At 45.8% G+C, this 20735-nt stretch overlaps 1 protein-coding gene across 1 annotated transcript in view; it reads left to right on the forward strand.

Annotated features, from left to right (window-relative positions):
- SPOCK1 (SPARC (osteonectin), cwcv and kazal like domains proteoglycan 1) overlaps positions 1–20735 on the forward strand; it is a gene marked incomplete at both ends in the record, with an annotated part of 546421 nt that overhangs the window by 371939 nt on the left and 153747 nt on the right. The window contains one exon of the mRNA XM_082834973.1: positions 5287–5401. Within this exon, the coding sequence (XP_082691099.1) occupies positions 5287–5401 (115 nt within the window). The remainder of the gene's footprint in view (positions 1–5286; positions 5402–20735) is intronic.

Raw genomic sequence — 20735 nt, forward strand, 5'->3', positions numbered from 1 at the left:
CCTCAAAGGAGGAAAGGGGGCACTAAGAATTGACTACTGGGCCCTCCACTCGACACCCCCTCTCATTTGGAGGGTACGAGTGGTGTAGAGTTTGTCTGTTCTTATCAAAGGACCAGTTTCCATGTAAAATGTGTATAAAGGGTTCTCTCTTCCTACCCCCTCTCCACCAACTTCAGCATGGGAGGGTGTGCCATATTTGATGTCACTGTGGAATTTGGTGGCCACGCCCCCCACCCCGGAGTCCTCATTGTGGTTTCAAGGCCCCCCATGATGATGCTGCCACTCTCTGTAGTCTCTCTCTGTAGTCGTGTCTCACACCACCCCTGCTGCAGCCTGCTGCCAGCCTGATGAAATGTTGCCATTCCCCAGACTTGCCACAATTTCTCTTACATCTAGAATAGGAGCTTCTTTTTACCCAGAATGTTCTTCCTCATCCTATTACCTGGGTTAAACCGACTTTTCCATAGATAGCAGTCTGTCCAGGAGGTCTCACCTAACCCACTGAAAGGCTGGATGAGGTACCTCCCCCATCTCCCATAACGTACAGACCTTACCCTCATATTGCGTGTCTCCTCTGTTGAGCTGTGAGCTTCTGGAGGGCAGGAATGGCATCTCGTTCACTCTAGAAGTCCCAGCCTCCAGCCTGAAAAAATGGGCCTGCACAGAACTGATGCTCTGCAAATATTAATGGAATAAACCCAAGCATATGCCACACCCCCAGGTGACTCTCAGGGACCACAAAATGGAACATTCTCTCATCTTAGCATCTCTGAGGTGGTACCCTGCTCTGCTGTTCCAGGTATTATGACTGTTTGACAGTGAGCTTGTAGGATGTGCCCAAAGACAGCAAAAAGTCTTGATTCAGAATTTTCAAATCAACGTTGCTAATTAAAAATTAACTCATACTGAAAAACAAGTTCAGAAACAATTACGATAATTAAAATATCAGTACCTTAATTGAGACCAAGCAGTGAGCTTAAAAAATAAAATTACTTTCAAAAAAAGCTTACATGAAGCCTGTAATTAACTTGCTTTTGAATTTGATATTTTTCAGCTTGACAAAGTTCTGTTTAAATTAATTCATTCTTGTTTTTTTTTTTTTTCCCTTTGAAAAACCTTTTCGTAAAAATTATTGAAAAAATTAATTGGACATGTATCCTGTGCCAGTGGACACTTGATTGGTTTTTGTAGGTGGGCAGGAAAGATGAAATTAACCTCCCGTGGGTATCTGCTCTGTGTTAGTCATAGTCTCTTGGTTTTTTTTTTTTGTTTTTATTTTGCGGTACGCGGACCTCTCACTGTTGTGGCCTCTCCCGTTGCGGAGCACAGGCTCCGGACGCGCAGGCTCAGCGGCCATGGCTCACGGGCCCAGCCGCTCCGCGGCATGTGGGATCTTCCCGGACCGGGGCACGAACCCGTGTCCCCTGCATCGGCAGGCGGACTCTCAACCACTGCGCCACCAGGGAAGCCCTAGTCTCTTGTCTGAGTCCACATGAGTCCTGCAGGTATTATGGTAGAAGAGGTAGAGGGGACGCAGGGCTTCGGCCTCTTGTGGGGAGTGATGCGTCCTATCATCAAGCATGCGCTGGGGAAGAGAGGAACTTGGAGCGCAGTTTCCAGAAATCATTAGCACCTTGACAAGGAAGCTTCTACCCCTGGTAAGGGTTATCATGAAGTCTCAGCCCTCTCTCCCTACCTCCTCACCTGTACAATTTCCCTGCACCTTACTAAAGGGCCTCTCAAATGCCACTTATTATTCTGATCTCCTATCATTTCCTCTAGAAAGTGGACCCGCACAGCCCTGCCCAGTACAGGTGTGGGTGCCTTTCAGTCACCGCGAGCCTCGGGGCTGCTGGGAGAAGTGTATTTGAGAGGTAGTATTTACATGGAAGTGGCACGCTCCTTTACCATCCTCATCCCCTTTCAATTCCAGTACTGCTGTTTTTCAAAAACAAGATGCGTCCTGGTGATTAAATAAACGCTGACAGCTTGATTTGTTACTGTTTTGTTGTGCTGTGAAGTTCATTTACTCTAAATAATTCCCATGCATGTTTGAAGTATTCAGACCCTGGTAATTAATTTTTAGCAGACTTGATTTCTATATGCAAATTGTTAAGTAAGTATGTGTATGAAGTTAAATAGCTGATGATTTTTATTTATTAGTATTTCTGGTTGGAGGTTTTTTTTGTTTTTTTAAGAAACTTTAGCCTTAAGAATTGGAGGAGGGTGATCTATAGTATTAGCCTAATGGTAGGGTGACAGATGTAGCAAGGTTGCAGAAAAAAAATTGACAGCCACTGGTCAGGTGACTCCTTTGGGGGGTTGCTGCATTTTAGAGGGGGTGGGCAGAGGGCACAACTGCCCAGGGTTGGCATCCGCACCTTCCGGGGAGCACTGGGGCCGTGTATGGTGCATCGGGGCATCCTGTGTGGCCCAGCCAGCCAGACCCCCTGGCTTCCCTTTACCTTTACTCCTTAAGTCTCAGCCTGCCCTGAAGGCCTCTCAGGAGCATGGCACGTCTGGGCTCAGTACTTGGTGTAAGGTGGGACCCCACATCCACCTTTTAAAGGAGACTCTAGGTGATTTTCATGCTGCTGGTGTATCGTGGTGAGGAGTTTGGGTTCTGGAGTCAACCGACCAGATGTCACATACCGTCCGCCCCTCTCATCTTCTTTGTACAACGGGCACGGGAATGGCAGCCGCCGCCTTGGGTGTTCGCGAGAATGAAGTGCGGTGGTCCAGTTAGAGGGCTTCGTTCACTGCCTGCATGTCAAAAGCACTGGACACGTGTGAGCTGTTGTTCTGGTTATTTTGGAGGCTTATTGCTCACTCTGCGAGCAAAATCCAGGCACACAACAAATAACAAACACCTATGAGGTGCTTCACATGTTTCAGGTCTGTTCTCAGCACTTACAAGGATGAATTCATTTCATCCTCTTGATAACCAAAAGTGAGAGTAGGGACTGCTATTATCCCATTTCACAGAAGAGAAGATTGAGGTATAGAAGGTCAGGAAGCAGTGAAGGCAGAATTCACCTTGATCACTGGGCTCCTCCTTGCTGTGCTCCGCTGACTTACTCTCCTTGAGACTGCATGCCCCTTGAGGCCATCTGGATCTCAGTGTGGACACTGCATGTCTGTGAAGCTGGCTGCAAAGGCAAGAAGCAGCTCAAATTTGGCAATAAATCTTGTCATATGGTCCTGCAGATTTTGAGACCCTAGGCCAGCCTGGTGTTTGCCATCTCTGAGATCTACTCCAGTGAAAATCCCAAGCGTTCTACAGCGCTTGACACCTGTCAGGAAATGCCTCACTTGGTACCTGTGGCCCAGGCTGCCAGGGATGTCTTCATCCTGTGGTGGCCAGAAGTGTGAGAAGGGGCAGTGAAGGGCCAGCATGGTCATCCTCAGCAGCCATCTGATTGTCATTCATTGTTAACTCGGTGCTGCTTGAATCCTGGAAAGCAAGTCACAGCTGGCTGGACTGCTGCCCTGGGGTGAAGGTGGAGGGCAAAGCACAAGAAGGCCACTGGCCTGAGACGCACCAGCCTCCTGGCTTCTCGTGAGGACGTCTCAGGAGGAAAGAGAGCTCCACCTGGGACCAGGAAGTTCCTGCTGCAAGCTTCTGAAAGGCCCAGCCCCGGAGGGCTCTGAGGGCAGACCCAGGCCCCCAGCCACTCACTTCCCAGAGGCGAAGCCCTTAGCTTAGGAGCTCGGAGTGAGCACCCTGTCCCTGGGGCCTTAGCCTCTCTCTCTTGCAGCCCATCTCCTGCTGCTAAGCCCCAGGCAGCCGGGCACATCCGCTGGGGAGTGGGTGCTGCCAGGTGACTCCCCTGGGACCATGGCCTGGGTCTCGTTGCTCACCTGACCGGCCTGAGAATACGCCCTGGTTTCTGTTTGCGGAGGCTGAAGCTGCCTCAGTGGAGGGAGCCGCCCTGAGTGGTTCAAGCCCCAGAAAGAAATACCTTCGGGTGTAGTGTGTTCAGGTCCCTAGAGGAATTCCCAGCAGCCGTGGGAAGAAAATGGCATTGCGATTCTGGGCCTGGGCGGTTTGACGGGAATCCTGACTTCCTCTAAGTGCAGGGGGATCATGATTGCTGGGGGGCCCAGGGTCTGATGGGAGTCCTCCCGTTTCTTGTAGCAGTTGTGCTGTCCCTGCTTGGGACGCCGATTTGTTTAACTGAACGTTTGCGTGGGGAGCGTGACCTCGCCTGGCTGTGGAGAGCAGTTATGACAGGCTGACCACCTGATCGGCTTTAGGACGCAGAGCTGGGAGATGGCACCGTTGTTTTTGTTTGGCAGAGGATTTCCTGTGGCCTCTTGTCTGCCCTGATGAGCGTGTGCACCTCAGCCTGTGGAGTGTTGATTAGCCAGGTGCCCGCTGCCCTGCCTGTTCTAGGAAATGCTGCAGGGTATGATCTGCTGGCTTTGGAGACCCTTCTCCAGTGACTTGGTCGAATCAACCCCCGGCCTCATTATTTCCACCCACAAAGCCCACTTTCTAGTCAGACTAAATATCTTAGGATTGCCCAGCCACGCCTGTCTACCTTGGAGCGTGCTGGCCGCCCTGCCTAGATTGCCTGTTCTAGCTTTGCTTTCTAAAATCCTGCCCATCCCTTAAGATCCAATTCACATATTAATGCCTCATTAATCCTTGCCCCAGAAATTGATCTCTCTTTTTCTCTCAACCTCTGTTATCACGTTATATGCCTGTCATGGCCCTTATCTGATTCTCCCTTGCACAATAAATATTTGTGTGTCAGCCTTCCCCCCCGCCCCCGTTTATGTCATAAGTTTGTGTGGCTCAAAACTGTCTTGTTCATCCTGAAGTTCTTCACAAAACTTAAAATGGCTTCTTTGTGCTCACAGTCCGTGTGGATGGAACTGAAGCCAAAGAACTCCGTCCTCTGGGACTTTCTATGGTAGGAAATAAGTAAAATTGGGCACAAAGTCATAAAAAGCAATAGCAGACAAATAAGCGAAGAGGGAACTGTGGCTTTTGGTCCGCTGAGTAGCTCCTGGCCAAGAGGAAGACACTGAAACTCCCCAAAGCACAAAAGAATCACTCGCCTGATGTTGAAGAAAACCACGTGGAATAGACACAGAATTCCACCCCCACCCCCCACCCCCACCGTGTGGGTTTTCATTCCAATCCCCCGCCAGCCTAAGTAAACAGTGCAGGGTGCAAACACATGGTCTGTTTATTTCCCTCTTGTTTATTTGAGTAGAAATAGAAATTGGATTTCCCTGGAGGTCCTAACTCCTCTTTTCATGTTCTTTTTGCCTCAGCTCTGGACCCATCCAAAGACCCCTGCCTAAAGGTGAAATGCAGCCCTCACAAGGTGTGTGTGACCCAGGACTACCAGACTGCCCTGTGTGTCAGCCGTAAGCACCTGCTCCCCAGGTAAGCCGCAGGCTGTGAGGTCCTCTCCAGCCAGCAGATCTGGGGTACCTGATCTCTGGGGGACAAGGGAGAGAGGGGGAGCAGGTGTTTGTATCTGTGTCTTATATGGTACGTGGTGTAAGAACTCTTGCTGTGGTATGAATCTCAGTTCTCAAACACATATTTGCAAAGAGAGTTAATATCTTAGTTTCCTTTGAATCAACTTTATTTGACTCTGAGTCCTCATCTGAGCAGATGAACAGAAAATCCCTTCCTGGTGATTATGGTGGCCCTTCCTCCTCCTGGGGTGACCTCAGGATCCAGGAAGCTTCTAGCTAAGAAAACAGGGGCTGTACCTTTAGTCTTCTGGTTGCCACTGACATCCTCCGTACGATAATCCTTGGAGGTTCCTTGAGGTTGGCGGGGCTGGGGGTTGTCTGCTTCCATGCTCCATGGGACGTGGGTGTCTTTGCCAGGCCGAGAGTACTGGTGTGGGGTTCTGCTGCCTCAAGACCACTAGGCCACCATTCCTTCTGAGAGTGTGTCTTTCTATTTCTCCAGGCCAGGGGAAGTCTCTTCCCTCCTCTTCAGGGTTGTTAAAGCCTTTGTCCCTTACTCCCCACCCATTCCCAGCATTCAGTGGGCTTAGACTTTTACAGATGACAGAAGGAGCCTTTGAATTCAGGCTACATCTGCCTTCAGTCCTGCAGAAATACGTAAAGCAAGAACACACACACACACACACACACACACACAGCCCCCCAATAGGCTTGCTTTTTTCTTTTTTTTTTTTTAGCATCTTTATTGGAGTATAATTGCTTTACAATGGTGTGTTGGTTTCTGCTTTATAACAAAGTGAATCAGTTATACATGTACATATATCCTCATATCTCTTCCCTCTTTCATCTCCCTCCCACCCTACCTATCCCACCCCTCTAGGTGGTCACAAAGCACCGAGCTGATCTCCCTGTGCTATGCGGCTGCTTCCCACTAGCTATCTATTTTACATTTGGTAGTATATATGAGTCCATGCCACTCTCTCACTTCATCCCAGCTTACCCTTCCCCGTCCCCGTGTCCTCGAGTCTATTCTCTACGTCTGTGCCTTTATTCCTGTCCTGCCCCTAGGTTCTTCAGAACCATTTTTTTTTTTGATTCCATATATATGTGTTAGCATATGGTACTTGTTTTTCTCTTTCTGGCTTACTTCACTCTGTATGACAGACTCTAGGTCCATCCACCTCACTACAAATAAATCAATATCATTTCTTCTTATGGCTGAGTAATATTCCGTTGTATATATGTGCCACATCTTCTTTATGCAGTCATTAGTCGATGGACATTTAGGTTGCTTCCATGTCCTGGCTATTGTAAATAATGCTGCAATGAACATTGTGGTACATGACTCTTTTTGAATTATGGTTTTCTAAGGGTATATACCCAGTAGTGGGATTGCTGGGTCATATGGTAGTTCTACTTTTAGTTTTTTAAGGAACCTCGATACTGTTCTCCATAGTGGCGGTATCAATTTACATTCCCACCAACAGTGCAAGAGGGTTCCCTTTTCTTCACACCCTCTCCAGCATTTATTGTTTGTAGATTTTTTTCTTCTTTTTTTTTTTTTTTTGTTACGCGGGCCTCTCACTGTTGTGGCCTCTCCCATTGCGGAGTTCAGGCTCTGGACGCGCGGGCTCAGCAGCCATGGCTCGCGGGCCCAGCCGTTCCGTGGCACGTGGGATCTTCCCAGACTGGGGCACGAACCCGTGTCTCCTGCATCGGCAGGTGGACTCTCAACCACTGCACCACCAGGGAAGCCCTGTTTTTAGATTTTTTGATGATGGCCAGTCTGACTGGTATGAGGTGATACCTCATTGTAGTTTCGATTTGCATTTCTCTAATGATTAGTCATGTTGAGCATCCTTTCATGTGTTTTCAGGCAATCTGTATATCTTCTTCGGAAAAATGTCCATTTAGGTCTTCTGCCTATTTTTGGATTGGGCTGTTTGTTTTTTTGATATTGAGCTGCATGAGCTGCTTGTAAATTTTGGTGATTAGTACTCTGTCAGTTGCTTCATTTGCAAATATTTTCTCCCATTCTGAGGGTTGTCTTTTCCTCTTGTTTATGGTTTCCTTTACTGTGTGAAAGCTTTTACATTTCATTAGGTCCCATTTGTTTATTTTTGTTTTTATTTCCATTACTCTGAAGAGGTGGGTCAAAAAGGATCTTGCTGTGATTTATGTCATAGAATGTCTGCCTATGTTTTCCTCTAAGAGTTCTATAGTGTCTGGCCTTACATTTAGGTCTTTAATCCATTTTGAGTTTATTTTCGTGTATGGTGTTAAGGAGTGTTCTAATTTCATTCTTTTACATGTAGCTGTCCAGTTCCGCCAGCACCACTTATTGAAGAGGCTGTCTTTTCTCCATTGTATATTCTTGCCTCCTTTATCAAAAATAAGGTGACCATACACGCATGGGTTTATCTCTGGGCTTTCTATCCTGTCCCACTGATCCATATTTCTGTTTTCATGCCAGTACCATACTGTCTTGATTACTGTAGCTTTGTAGTATAGTCTGAAGTCAGGGAGCCTGATTCCTCCAGCTCTGTTTTTCTTTCTCAAGATTGCTTTGGCTATTCGGGGTCTTTTGTGTTCTCATACAAATTGTGCAATTTTTTGTTCTAGTTCTGTGAAAAATGCCAGTGGTAGTTTGATAGGGATTGCATTGCATCTGTAGATTGCTTTGGGTAGTAGAGTCATTTTCACAATGTTAATTCTTCCAATCCAAGAACGTGGTATATCGCTCATTCTGTTTGTATCATATTTAATTACTTTCATCAGTGTCTTATAGTTTTCTGCATACAGGTCTTTTGTCTCCTTAGGTAGGTTTATTCCTAGATATTTTATTCATTTTGTTGCAGTGGTAGATGGGAGTGTTTCCTTAATTTCTCTTTCAGATTTTTCATCTTTAATGTATAGGAATGCAAGAGATTTCTGTGCATTAATTTTGTATCCTGCCGCTTTACCAAATTCGTTGATTAACTCTAGTAGTTTTCTGGTAGCATCTTTAGGATTCTCTATGTATAGTATCATGTCATCTGCAAACAGTGACAGCTTTACTTCTTCTTTTCCGATTTGGATTCCTTTTATTTCCTTTTCTTCTCTGATTGCTATGGCTAAAACTTCCAAAACTATTATGTTGAATAATATTGGTGAGAGTGGGCAACCTTGTCTTGTTCCTGATCTTAGTGGAAATGGTTTCAGTTTTTCATCATTGAGAATGATGTTGGCTCTGGGTTTGTCATATATGGCCTTTATTATGTTGAGGTAAGCTCCCTCTCTGCCTACTTTCTGGAGGGTTTTTATCGTAAATGGGTGTTGAATTTTGTTGAAAGCTTTTTCTGCATCTACTGAGATGATCATGTGGTTTTCATCCTTCAATTTGTTAATATGGTGTATCACATTGATTGATTTGCATATATTGAAGAATCCTTGAATTCCTCGGATAAACCCCACTCGAGCATGGTGTATGGTCCGTTTAATGTGCTGTTGGATTCTGTTTGCTAGTGTTTTGTTGAGGATTTTTGCATCTGTGTTCATCAGTGATATTTACCTGTAGTTTTCTTTCTTTGTGACATCTTCTTCTGGTTTTGGTATCAGGGTGATGGTGGCCTCATAGAATGAGTTTGGGAGTGTTCCTCCCGCCGCAATTTTTTGGAAGAGTTTGAGAAGGGTAGGTGTTAGCTCTTCTCTGAATGTTTGATAGAATTCTCCTGTGAAGCCATCTGGTCCTGGGCTTTTGTGTGTTGGAAGATTTTTAATTACAGTCTCAATTTCAGTGCTTGAGATTGGTCTGTTCATATTTTCTATTTCTTCCTGGTTCAGTCTCAGAAGGTTGTGCTTTCCTAAGAATGTGTCCATTTCTTCCAGGTTGTCCATTTTATTGGCATATAGTTGCTTGTAGGAATCTCTCATGATCCTTTGTATTTCTGCAGTGTCAGTTGTTAATTCTCCTTTTTCATTTCTAATTCTGTTGATTTGAGTCTTCTCCCTTTTTTTCTTGGTGAGTCTGGCTAATGGTTTATCAATTTTGTTTATCTTCTCAAAGAACCAGCTTTTAGTTTTATTGATCTTTGCTGTTGTTTCATTCATTTCATTTTCATTTATTTCTGATCTGATCTTTATGATTTCTCTCCTTGTGCTAACTTTGTCGGGGTTTTTTGTTCTTCTTTCTCTGATTGCTTTAGGTGTAAGGTTAGGTGGTTTATTTGAGATGTTTCTTGTTTTTTGTGGTAGGATTGTACTGGTATAAACTTCCCTCTTAGAACTGCTTTTGCTGCATCCCATAGGTTTTGGGTTGTCGTGTTTTCATTGTCATTTGTTTCTAGGTATTTTTTGATTTCCTCTTTGATTTCTTCAGTGCTCTCCTGGTTATTTAGTAGTGTATTGTTTAGCCTCCATGTGTTTGTATTTTCCACAGACGTTTTCCTGTAATTGACATCCAGTCTCGTAGCGTTGTGGTCAGAAAAGATACTTGATACGTTTCCAATTTTCTTAAATTTGCCAAGGCTTGATTTGTGACCCAAGATATGATCTATCCTGGAGAATGTCCCATGAGCACTTGAGAAGAAAGTGTATTCTGTTGTTTGGGTATGGAATGTCCTATAAATATCAATTAAGTCCATCTTGTTTAATGTATCATTTAAAGCTTGTGTTTCATTATATATTTTCATTTTGGATAATCTGTCCATTGGTGGAAGTGGGGTGTTAAAGTCTCCTATTATGATTGTGTTACTGTTGATTTCCCCTTTTATGGCTGCTAGTGTTTGCCTTATGTATTGAGATGCTCCAATGTTAGGTGCATAAAGATTTACAATTGTTGTATCTTCTTCATGGATTGAACCCTTGATCATTATGTAGTGTCCTTCTTTGTCTCTTGTAATAGCCTTTATTTTAAAGTCAATTTTGTCTGATATGAGAATTGCTACTCCAGCTTTCTTTTGATGTCCATTTGCATGGGATATCTTTTTCCCTCCCCTCACTTTTAGTCTGTATGTGTCCCTAGGTCTGAAGTGGGTCTCTTGTACACAGCATAAATATGGGTCTTGTTTCTGTGTCCATTCAGCCAGTCTGTGTCTTTTGGTTGGAGAATTTAATCCAGTTATATTGAAGGTAATTATCGATATGTATGTTCCTATTACCATTTTCTTAATTGTTTTGGGTTTGTTATTCTAGGTCTTTTTCTTCTGTTGTGTTTCCTGCCTAGAGAAGTTCCTTTAGCATTTGTTGTAAAGCTGGTTTGGTGGTGCTGAATTCTCTTAGCTTTTGCTTGTCCATAAAGGTTTTCATTTCTCCATCGAAACTGAATGAGATCCTTGCTGGGTAGAGTAATGTTGGTTGTAGGTTTTTCCCTTTCATCACTTTAAATATGTTCTACCACTCCCTTCTGGCTCGCAGAGTTTCTGCTGAAAGATCAGCTGTTGAGCTTATGTGGGTTCGCTTGTATATTATTTGTTGCTTTTCCCTTGCTGCTTTTAATATTTTTTCTTTGTATTTAATTTTTGATAGTTTGATTAATATGTGTCTTGGCGTGTTTCTCCTTGGACTTATCCTCTACAGGACTCTCTGTGCTTCCTGGACTTGATTATTTCCTTTCCCATTTTAGAGAAGTTTTCAACTATAATCTCTTCAAATATTTCCTTAGTCCCTTTCTTTTTCTCTTGTTCTTTTGGGACCCTTATCAATTTGAATGTTGGTGCATTTAATGTTGTCCCAGAGGTCTCTAAGACTGTCCTCAATTCTTTTCATTCTTTTTTCTTTATTCTGCTCTGCAGTAGTTTTTTCCACTATTTTGTCTTCCAGGTCAGTTATCCGTTCTTCTGCCTCAGTTATTCTGCTATTGATTCCTTCTAGAGAATATTTAATGTAATTTATTGTGTTGTTCATCATTGTTTGTTTGCTCTTTAGTTCTTTGAGGTCCTTGTTTAACGTTTCTTGTATTTTGTCCCTTCTATTTCCAAGATTTTGGATCATCTTTACTATCATTTTTCTGAATTCTTTTTCAGGTAGACTGCCTGTTTCCTCTTCAGTTGTTTGTTCTGGTGGGTTTTTGCCTTGCTCCTTCATCTGCTGTGTGTTCCTCTGTCTTCTCATTTTGCTTAACTTACTGTGTTTGGGGTCTCCTTTTCACAGGCTGCAGGTTCGTAGTTCCCATTGTTTTTGTTGTCTGCCCCCAGTTGCTAAGTTTGTTTCAATGGGTTATGTAGGCTTCCTGGTGGAGGGGACTTGTGTCTCTGTTCTGGTGGATTAGGCTGGATCTTGTGTTTCTGGTGGGCACTACCACATACGGTGGTGTGTTTTGGGGTGTGTGTGACCTTGTTATGATTTTAGGCAGCATCTCTGCTAATGCATGGGGTTGTGTTCCGGTCTTGCTAGTTGTTTGGCAGAGGGTGTCCAGTACTGTAGCTTGCTGGTTGTTGAGTGGAGCTGGGTCTTAGCATTGAGATGGAGATCTCTGGGAGAGCTTTTACCTTTTGATATTATGCTGAGCTGGGAGGTTTCTGGTGGACCAGTGTCCTGAACTCGGCTCTCCCACCTTAAAGGCACAGGCCTGACACCCGGCCGGAGCACCAAGACCCCGTTAGCTGCGTGGTTCCCCACCCCTCCCTGAAGCTCCTTTTGGATTTGCTCACGCTTCTTTTTTGGAGAGTCCTGGACTCTAGGCTTGCTTTAAGAATGGAGTTGGGTGGGGTGGGGGTGGGAGAAAGGTGATTTTAGTGTCATTTTCGCCCTTCTCCCTTTACTACCTGTACGATGGAGAGGTGTTGCGATGGGCATTAGAGTTACACGCACTTAGATCTGGCGACTTTCTCTGTTATTCACCTGCACTGCACCATAACCTTAGGCAAAGAAAGCAGCCTTTCTGGAACTCAATTCCCACTGAAATCTGCCTCCCTATAACTTGCTCTTTGGTTCCAGTTTGATCCTGGGACCATGCAGAATGGGTGCTGTCCCACCTCTTAGTTCTTTATTTTATTTTATTTTTTAAAAATAGATTTATTTTTGGCTCTGTTGGGTCTTTGTTGCTGCATGTGGGCTTTCCTCTAGTTGCATCGGGTGGGAGCTACTCTTCATTGTGGTGTGCGGGCTTCTCATTGTGGCGGCTTCTCTTGTTGTGGAGCACAGGGTCTAGGCGTGCAGGCTTCAGTAGTTGTGGCACGCGGGTTCTAGCGTGCGGTGCAGTAGTTGTGGTGCACGGGCTTAGCTGCTCCACAGCATGTGGGATCTTCCCGGACCAGGGCTTGAACCCACGTCCCCTGCATTGGCAGGCAGATTCTTAACCACTGCGCCACCAGGGAAGTCCCAGCCACCTCTTAGTTCTTGACGTCTGAGCAGTTCTTGCCCGTTTGGCTGCCCCTCTTGGGACACACTTTAATATACCGCAGTCCTGTCCACGGTTTCCACAGAACGTGTGTGGGGAGCTCCCATCCTTGACATTGTGGTCCAGCAGAGAATCAGCACCCGGGGAGTAGCCTGACAGCATGGAGCAGAGCCCCTGCCCACTCTGCCCCTGCAAACCTGGCACTGCAGCAACAGACCTAGTCTCTGTGGTCACCTAAACATAGTCAAGCTTTGTCTCCATAAAAATGAGATCCGAGGTATTGTAATGTGCTTTGCTCTTCCCCCAGGCTGGAGTGTTCTCCCTGGAAGCAAAGATAGATCTCACCCCTGAAACCTAGCATATGCCAGGCATTGTGCTCAGAACCTGCATCCTTGAATTCCTTCGTCCATTTTGCCAAGTTGGTACTTATTTTTGTCTTCATTCTAAAATGAGAGAACTGAGGCAGAGAGAGGAGTCGGTCATTTGCTTGTATATCTAGTAAGTGGCAGCCATGATTCAAAGCCAGGACCGCCGAGCTCCAAAGCTTATGTTTTTTGTCAGTACCATGTTTTGGCCTCGTCATTCTATCCATTCATTCCTTGTCATTTAACAAAAAGGTACTGAGTACCTACTATGTGCCAGGCCTGTGTTAGGCCCTGAGGCTACAGAGGTAAACAAGAGACCCTATTCCTACCCTCAAGAAAAATCAAGTTCACTGCAGAGTGGGATGTGAAAAACATTTTTTGTTGTTGTTGTTATTCAAAAATACTTTTAAGGCATGCATACTCTGAAAAAACTCTCCTAGATTCTCCTGCCACACATGACTTCTTCCTTCTCTGAAGGAGGGAAGATGTGGCCTCTTTTGCAGCAAATACCACATACTCTTTGGAAAAGTGCTGTATTGTTCAGCCATGTGCTTTTGTGTGTGTTTGTGTGTGTGTGTGTGTGTGTGTGTAACACGGATAGTCCATTGCCTGTTTCCTCCTAGAATACAGCCCTTTCTATAAGTCCCAGACAAGAGATTTTTATTTATAAGCTCAAATCTGTTTGAGACAGAGGCAGCAACCTCACTGGTATTTGGGCATATCCAGGTGTCAGTGGTGTTTCTCTGGGCATGCCTTGTTTCTGTGCTGGAAGCACCACCACTTTTTTGCTTGTGTTGGAAGTGTAATTCTCATCTCCTGCATCTCCTGGTGGCCACAGAATTACAGTGGTTAAGAGCATGGATTTGGGAATGACAGCATTCTAAGCTCATTTCCGGGCTGGCTACTTTCTAGCTATGTGACCTTGGCAAGTTACTTGACCTTTCTGAATCTGGGCTTCCTTAGCTGTAAAATGGGTTTAATGAAAGTACTTACCCCTTTCCTCTTTACCATTTGCTGGGATACATCCGTTAGTAATTCTTGCAGAGAGGGTTTACCAGTGGTTAAGCTTTGCTAATCCTTTGCTTAGGACGTTTTGTGTGTATTTCATTTTGTGAGAGGTCAGTAAGATGGAGGGGCGTAAGGTACGTAGTCCAATGTCACATAATGACAACCAGCCTTACAATTACTAAAACAATTATGGTAAGAGGTATATTATTGTCTGATTCATTCTGGAAGGTCAGCCAGAAAACCCTCAATTTGCATGCTCCTGAGAAAAAGTAGCTCGCTCCAGGGGCCCTGCCCACTTTCTTGTTCTGCCCTTTGGAGTTTCTTCCCGAGGAAGCCGGCTGCCCGCTTTGTGATTCACAGCACGTGAGGACTTGGAAGAAGATGACATTCCTGATGATAGGTACCCTTCATTCACTGGAAAAACAGCTCACAGAGGAGGCTTTGACTGAGGGGCATGCCCACTCTGTCATCAGGATTTGGGCGGTGGCCTGCACCGGCGAGAGGCTCTACAATGGTGGTGGCTGTAGTTGTGGGTCTAGCCTTCCCCCTCCCTCCCTCTGGGAGGCCGAATTACTCAGCCCGTACCAGCCCAGTGCACACCTCTTCTTAGAGTCCTGGACCCCTTCCCAGATGAAACATCTGTCCTTCCTCATTATACTTTAGGGGTCGCCTCTGACCAGGGAGGCCATGTTGACAATTCTGTTTATTCATCCATCAGGGAAGTAATGTTTCTCTCTGTGAAACATCGGCAAGCAATCCCATCAGCCAGTCTGGCCTCTGCAGCAGCTCGAGAGGTAAATCCCGCCCGCCAGACAGTCAGGAGCGCACACACGTGGAGAGGCAGCGGGGTCGGCCTGGGGCTGCTCGTGCGGCTACAGATTTGGGCTGTCTTTGCAAGCGGACTGAGACAGGAGGACAGTAAGCGCATCCGCGGGAGAATTTCATTAGCTTTCTTCGCCCTCGGAGGTGGAGTGAGTGGAGAAGCGGTTTGACACGTGGGTCTGTGGCTACACAGTGTCAGGGCGGCTGGACGAGCAACTTCATTGGGGGACCACGTGGGGCACCTCCCCCCAAGCCCTGCTGGAACGCTCCCCCTTTATTAGAATGGCATTTGGGTTTGTAGCTGGTTTCACTGAGAGGCTTCAACTAAACTCACATTCCCTTTGGAGGGTTCTCTTCGGACGTTCTCTGTTTCATCTTTTCCTGCTGTTGAGCAGTATTGAGCAGGGTTGGGAGAGGGTAAATTCTTGGAAGCTTGTTCGTCTTTTAGGTGCTCCAAGGGGGCCATTTATACACTTAAGAGCAGTGTGAAGGCAGCCTGGAGTCACGAAGCCTTCTCTCAAATGACTTTTTCTTAATATTCTAATTTATTGTTGATATCAGAGTAGTTGATGCTCGTTACAGAAAACACTGAGAGTGTAGACAAGCAAAAAGAAACAGGAAATAGGCGATGGTCACGTAATCTAAAAGCAGGAATTAAAATATTCCAGCACAGGCTTCCCTGGTGGTGCAGTGGTTGGGAGTCCGCCTGCCGATGCAGGGGACGCGGGTTCGTGCCCCGGTCTGGGAAGATCCCACATGCAGCAGAGCGGCTAGGCCCGTGAGCCATGGCCGCTGAGCCTGCGCGTCTGGAACCTGTGCTCCGCAACAGGAGAGGCCACAACGGTGAGAGTCCCGTGTACCAAAAAAAAAAAAAAAAAAAAAAAAAAAAAAAAACCAAAAGTAAAAACTTTGATCTTCAAAAGACACTGTTAGACTAATAAAAGGACAGGACACACTGGGAGAAAATATTTGCAAAACTTATGCCCAACAAAAGGTTTGTTTCTAGAATATGTAATGAAAGCATATGTCTATATAAAGACTCACTCACAAATGTTCATAGCAGCTTTATTTGTAATAACTGGAGGCTGGAAACAACCCAAATGTCCATCAACAGGTGAACAGATAGCAAGTTGTGGTATATTCATTGCAATGGATTAATACTCAACAGTTAAAAAAGAATAAGCTATTGATACATGCTGTAACATGGACGAATCTTATAATAATTATGCTGAGTGAAAGAAGACAAAAATGTATGTTGTATGAGTTTCATTTACATGAAATTTTAGTGGGTATGAGCTAACCTATGGTGACAGAAAACAGATCTTTGTCTCGGGGAGCAGGTCATTGGGGCGCCTGAGCATTCTTCAATGGTTGATATTACAAAATGGACCTTGGGGTAACAGTTAAGTCAGGCTCTGCTCTTAGATGCCAAAGGTCCTATTGGCAAATGGCTTTGTTTGGGGAAGAAGAGTTTTTAATGCGGCAATGTGTTACTCTTTCTGACTTAAGTTTTAAAAATATTCTCTTAGCTCTTCTTAAAGAAAATACCCGCTTAGGGGGTGATTTATGGAAAAAATGGACAGAAGCTCACACTACCTGCAGAGGGATCTGCTCTTAGGAATTCGCTGCCGGTGGGATGGCTCGTTCTGATTTATTGTTCTGGGTGGGCGAGAGACGGGGAGGGCTTCTCCCTACAGAGCGCTGAACATCGATTTTACCTCTCTGTTGCCATTGATTTTCATTGGGAGAATGGAAAATTGAAGCATTTGTTTTAAACCTTCCAGATAAGCTACATTCTCAAATTCTGCACGTGCATTGTGACTGGGAGGAAAGGATGTCAGGATGGGACTTTCGGTGTCTGAGTGTGCCCTTGGAAGCCTTCTGGGAGCAGTGGGAACTAATCTGTTTTTAAATAAGGAGCCAACAGCTGGTCTTCCCAATGGGCCAGGCCTTCTAACGTAATGGCCCTTTAGCTCTACTTCCTAATTATCTGGAATAACAACGAATTCTCTGCACCAGTGAAGAATTCAGATCTAGTCGAGGCTGGCAGCGCAGTAGACCAGTCGGAGAGCTCTCAGTCTTTTATGTGAACGTGAAAAAAGGAATCAAAGTGTCTGAGGTCAGAGAGAATTACTTCACAGAATGTGCCTCAAATACGAAACGCTCAGAGGATATTTGAAAGGATGACGGTTATTTCATCTCAGTTTTGTTTTACAACAAAGCACTGCCTCCTGCTACAGAGGCTTTGAACAGGTCGATTATACACATACGCCTGTCTCAGTTTGGGAGACACACGGCCACGTGGAAGGTGGGTGAGTCCTAGGCTTTCTGGTGCTTCGCAATTCAAGGCGTTGTTTCCAGTTACCAAGCAAAATGTGATAATGCGCACATCCCTTGCTACGATTTGATATGTGTATAGCTCATCCCCTTTCTCCAAGGGGCCTTTGAATTGCCTTGCGTTCTGTGCTAACCTCGAGGGATCTTCGTTTGCCGTCTTCTCTGGGTAGCGTGCTAATGAGGGCTTGGTGCTATTTCTAGGCTCTTTGTGGAATTAGTGCAGCTGAGTTTTCAGTTTGGGCCAACTTCTGAGTCAGTCACCTTTCTAAACAGAGAAACCACCACTGTGGTCTGTTGTATTGCAAATACCTACCACTGGGCACTGAGGGAAACATAGGGAGAGTGGTTGGTTCCAGAGCTGCCACTCACTGACCACCTACCACGTTAGGCTCACTTAGCAGAAGCATCCTTGCTGATTTCCCACAGCAGTCTGTAGGTCTGTATTGTGATCCCCACTTTACAGGTGGGACTATTGAGGTTCCATAAGGAATTCCCTTGGTTGCACAGGGCCGTAAGGGGTAGGTTTGGAACCAGGATGGAGGGATGCCATACAGCCTCCTCTGCTGCAGAGCTATGGGTATGAGCTCTCACTGGCTGCTTTTGCCTGCAGTGCTGCACCAGCCCACCAGCCAATCTGTTCCTGATCCTAGATGCCCGTGACACATAGGCCTGGGACCGTCTCTCCTAACTCTTGCCCCTTACAGAGCGATTGGTGAGGGCCCGGGTATTAACCCCATTTCTTCCTTTCTGTGCCAAAAGCAATAATTCTGGATGCATTTTTTCCCTTTGTGGTTTTTCCAAAAGCAGTCATTCAAACCACATGTCACTTAAACATAGAGATATTTAATTACTTTAAACCGCAGCCTTTTTTTTTTTTTTTTTAAAGAACAGAAGGACTCTATGCCTCTGCCCGTGAGGACCCAGCTGCTTCTGAGGCCTTCACTGAGCAAGGTTTCACAGCTCAAGCAAGCCAGTTACCTACTCTCTGCCTTTATTTTCCTTTCTGAAGCTGAGGGTGTTGCTTAGACGAGCTTGAGGACCAAAGCAGCAGAGAGGAGAAAACAATTCATAATGGAGACGTGAATAATTGTGTGGAATTTGTAGTCCCCTGGAGCAGGGGAGAGGAGTGAGAGGCAGATCTTACATTGGAAGGCGAATTCACTAGGCAAGTTTTATAAATGCATTTAAAATATATTAAAATCACGACTGCCAGTGCAATGTCCCATACTCATATCTTGCCCTGCCTTGGTTTCCTTTCATTTTTTTTTCTTTTTAATACCACACTTCTGGTGCCAAAGCAGTGTTACGTCTGAAGACAAGAGTGGATGAGGGCAGGGTTACCTGGCGAGGCCTCCTGGTCTGTCTCGTGGCCTTCTGCCTGGCTGGGCAGTTTCTGGGTGAGTCTCTCTAGGATCAGAGCCTCTGCCCTGCTAGCATCCTCTCCAGCATCCTCCGCCAGTCTGCCATCTCTGCCTCCTGGGCTGCGCTGCTGGAGCGGGGCCTCCTTCCAGAGGGGGCAGTTCCGTTTCTAATGGACCCCAAAGCACTGGATCCTTGTCTTTTTTTTTTTGAACCAGGTACTATCTAGAGGAGATGGAGAATGTTTTGTGGTGGAATTCACAGAAGGTGCCTGTGCCCAGATGCAAAGCTGCTGGAGGGCTAGTGAGCCAAGCATCTGGGGAGATGGGAGTGGCTGTTGACGGGGACTGATCGAACGCCGCTCTCATTTCCTCCCCGTCTCTGTTAGAAAGCATTGAGTGTACCACCCTGCTCTGTGGTTCTGCCCCAGATCACTGGGCTGCAGTTGCTGTGCTTCCTGGTGCCCCTGCCTGTTAAGGAATGCACAGAGTGCCATGTTTTATGCATCAAATTGAAATGGATTAGGAAGAGGAGGTTAAGGCGGGTGTGCAGGTTTTGGAGAGGTCATTGTGAGGCATGATTTCCACCAGGGCTCAAGGCTTGCTGGGTGGCGCACAGGTGTGAATCGTTTTATTAGCACACCTGCCCTTAAGCATAAGGAAGCAGACAAGCTCCAGCCCCCCTGCAACTCCCCGAAGTTGTGTGTTGCCTGCACATTCTGGGCCACTTTCCAGGATCCAGGGAGAGCAGTGTCCTGGTGTCCAGGGGAGCAAGGCCGGTGTGGCCTCGGGACACATCATCTTCTTCTACAGAAGTGATCTGATTGATTTTTCCCCTTTCACTTACTTCTGTTTTAATTTTCTTAAACTTCTTTCCTTCACCTTTGTTATTAATAAATCTACTGTGGCTCACTTGCTGCTCTGCCGAAACTCATCAAGATCCCAACTCACGGGTTTCCAGTTTAGACATTCTGCATCAGATTAATTCAACCAATGAACCGTGAAAGACATTCTTTATGGATATCAGGCGCCAGGGTAGGGCCTATCTGGGGCACCGACCATGAGGGTTCTGGGGCCAGAAAATGGACTCGGGATGATTTAGATGGGCATCCGAGGCTATCTTTAGGTGTACTTTTGTTTTAAATAGCATGTTCTCAAGCTAATATCCTGTCTTTAATGTTCCTCACAGAGGGGATGGGCAGCCGGCAAGGCCTTCCATGAACAGAGGGACAGGAGAGATGAAAGTTAATTAGTCTGGGGACCTTGGTACCTTTCCAAGGCGCACTCTTAAGTGATGTTGTTCATGGGTACACACTGAAATGAATGTGGCTGTCTTACTGAAGAGTGAAAGGCCCCTCTTCCGGACTGTCTTTTCCATGGTCCTGCTGCAGCTGGGGTGCTGGGGTGTCCTGCTTCCCATTTACCTGACATGAGAGAGGAGGCTCTGGCTCAAACCTCCGTGGCTATGAGGATTCCCAAGTGGAGGGCAAAGCGTCGGGGCTCCCCTCCGGCCTGGAACTAGTGTCCTTCTCTTGGCGGGTACCAGGGAGGCCATCTGTGAAGGTGATGGTGATGAAGGGCTTTTGGGCTTGAGTCCATCCTGCCATCACATTGGCAGGACTGGTTCTCAGAAAGGGGCTCCCATGCACTGGTGATGGTGGGTTAAATGTCATTCATTCAGACTCCACGAAGCTGGGGTCTGCGATCATTTCTTAAACAAGTGTTTATGGTGCTTTCCACTTGCCAGACACTGCTGTGTGTTTGGAATTCTGTGATGAATGGACACAGTCTACCCTTGTGGAGATTAAAGTCTGTTGGAAAAGACGGGTATAAAGAAAGTATCATATAAATTGTGCTATGCGTTAAGTAGGATAAGAGCAGGATGCCATAAGAGAGGGTCACTTTAGGTTGGTTGAAGGGGGTGAAAGGTGAAAGGTGCCAGGTGGGGAGAAGGTACAGAGTAAGGAGAAGTGTTTTTTTTTTTTTTTTTTTTTAATCTTTATTGGAGTATAATTGCTTCACGATACTGTGTTAGTTTCTGTTGCACAGCAAAGTGAATCAGCCATATGGATACACACGTCCCCATAT

This window comes from Leucopleurus acutus (genome assembly GCF_964270905.1).
Source record: "Leucopleurus acutus genome assembly, chromosome: 3".
NCBI classification, from domain to species: Eukaryota; Metazoa; Chordata; class Mammalia; order Artiodactyla; family Delphinidae; genus Leucopleurus; species Leucopleurus acutus.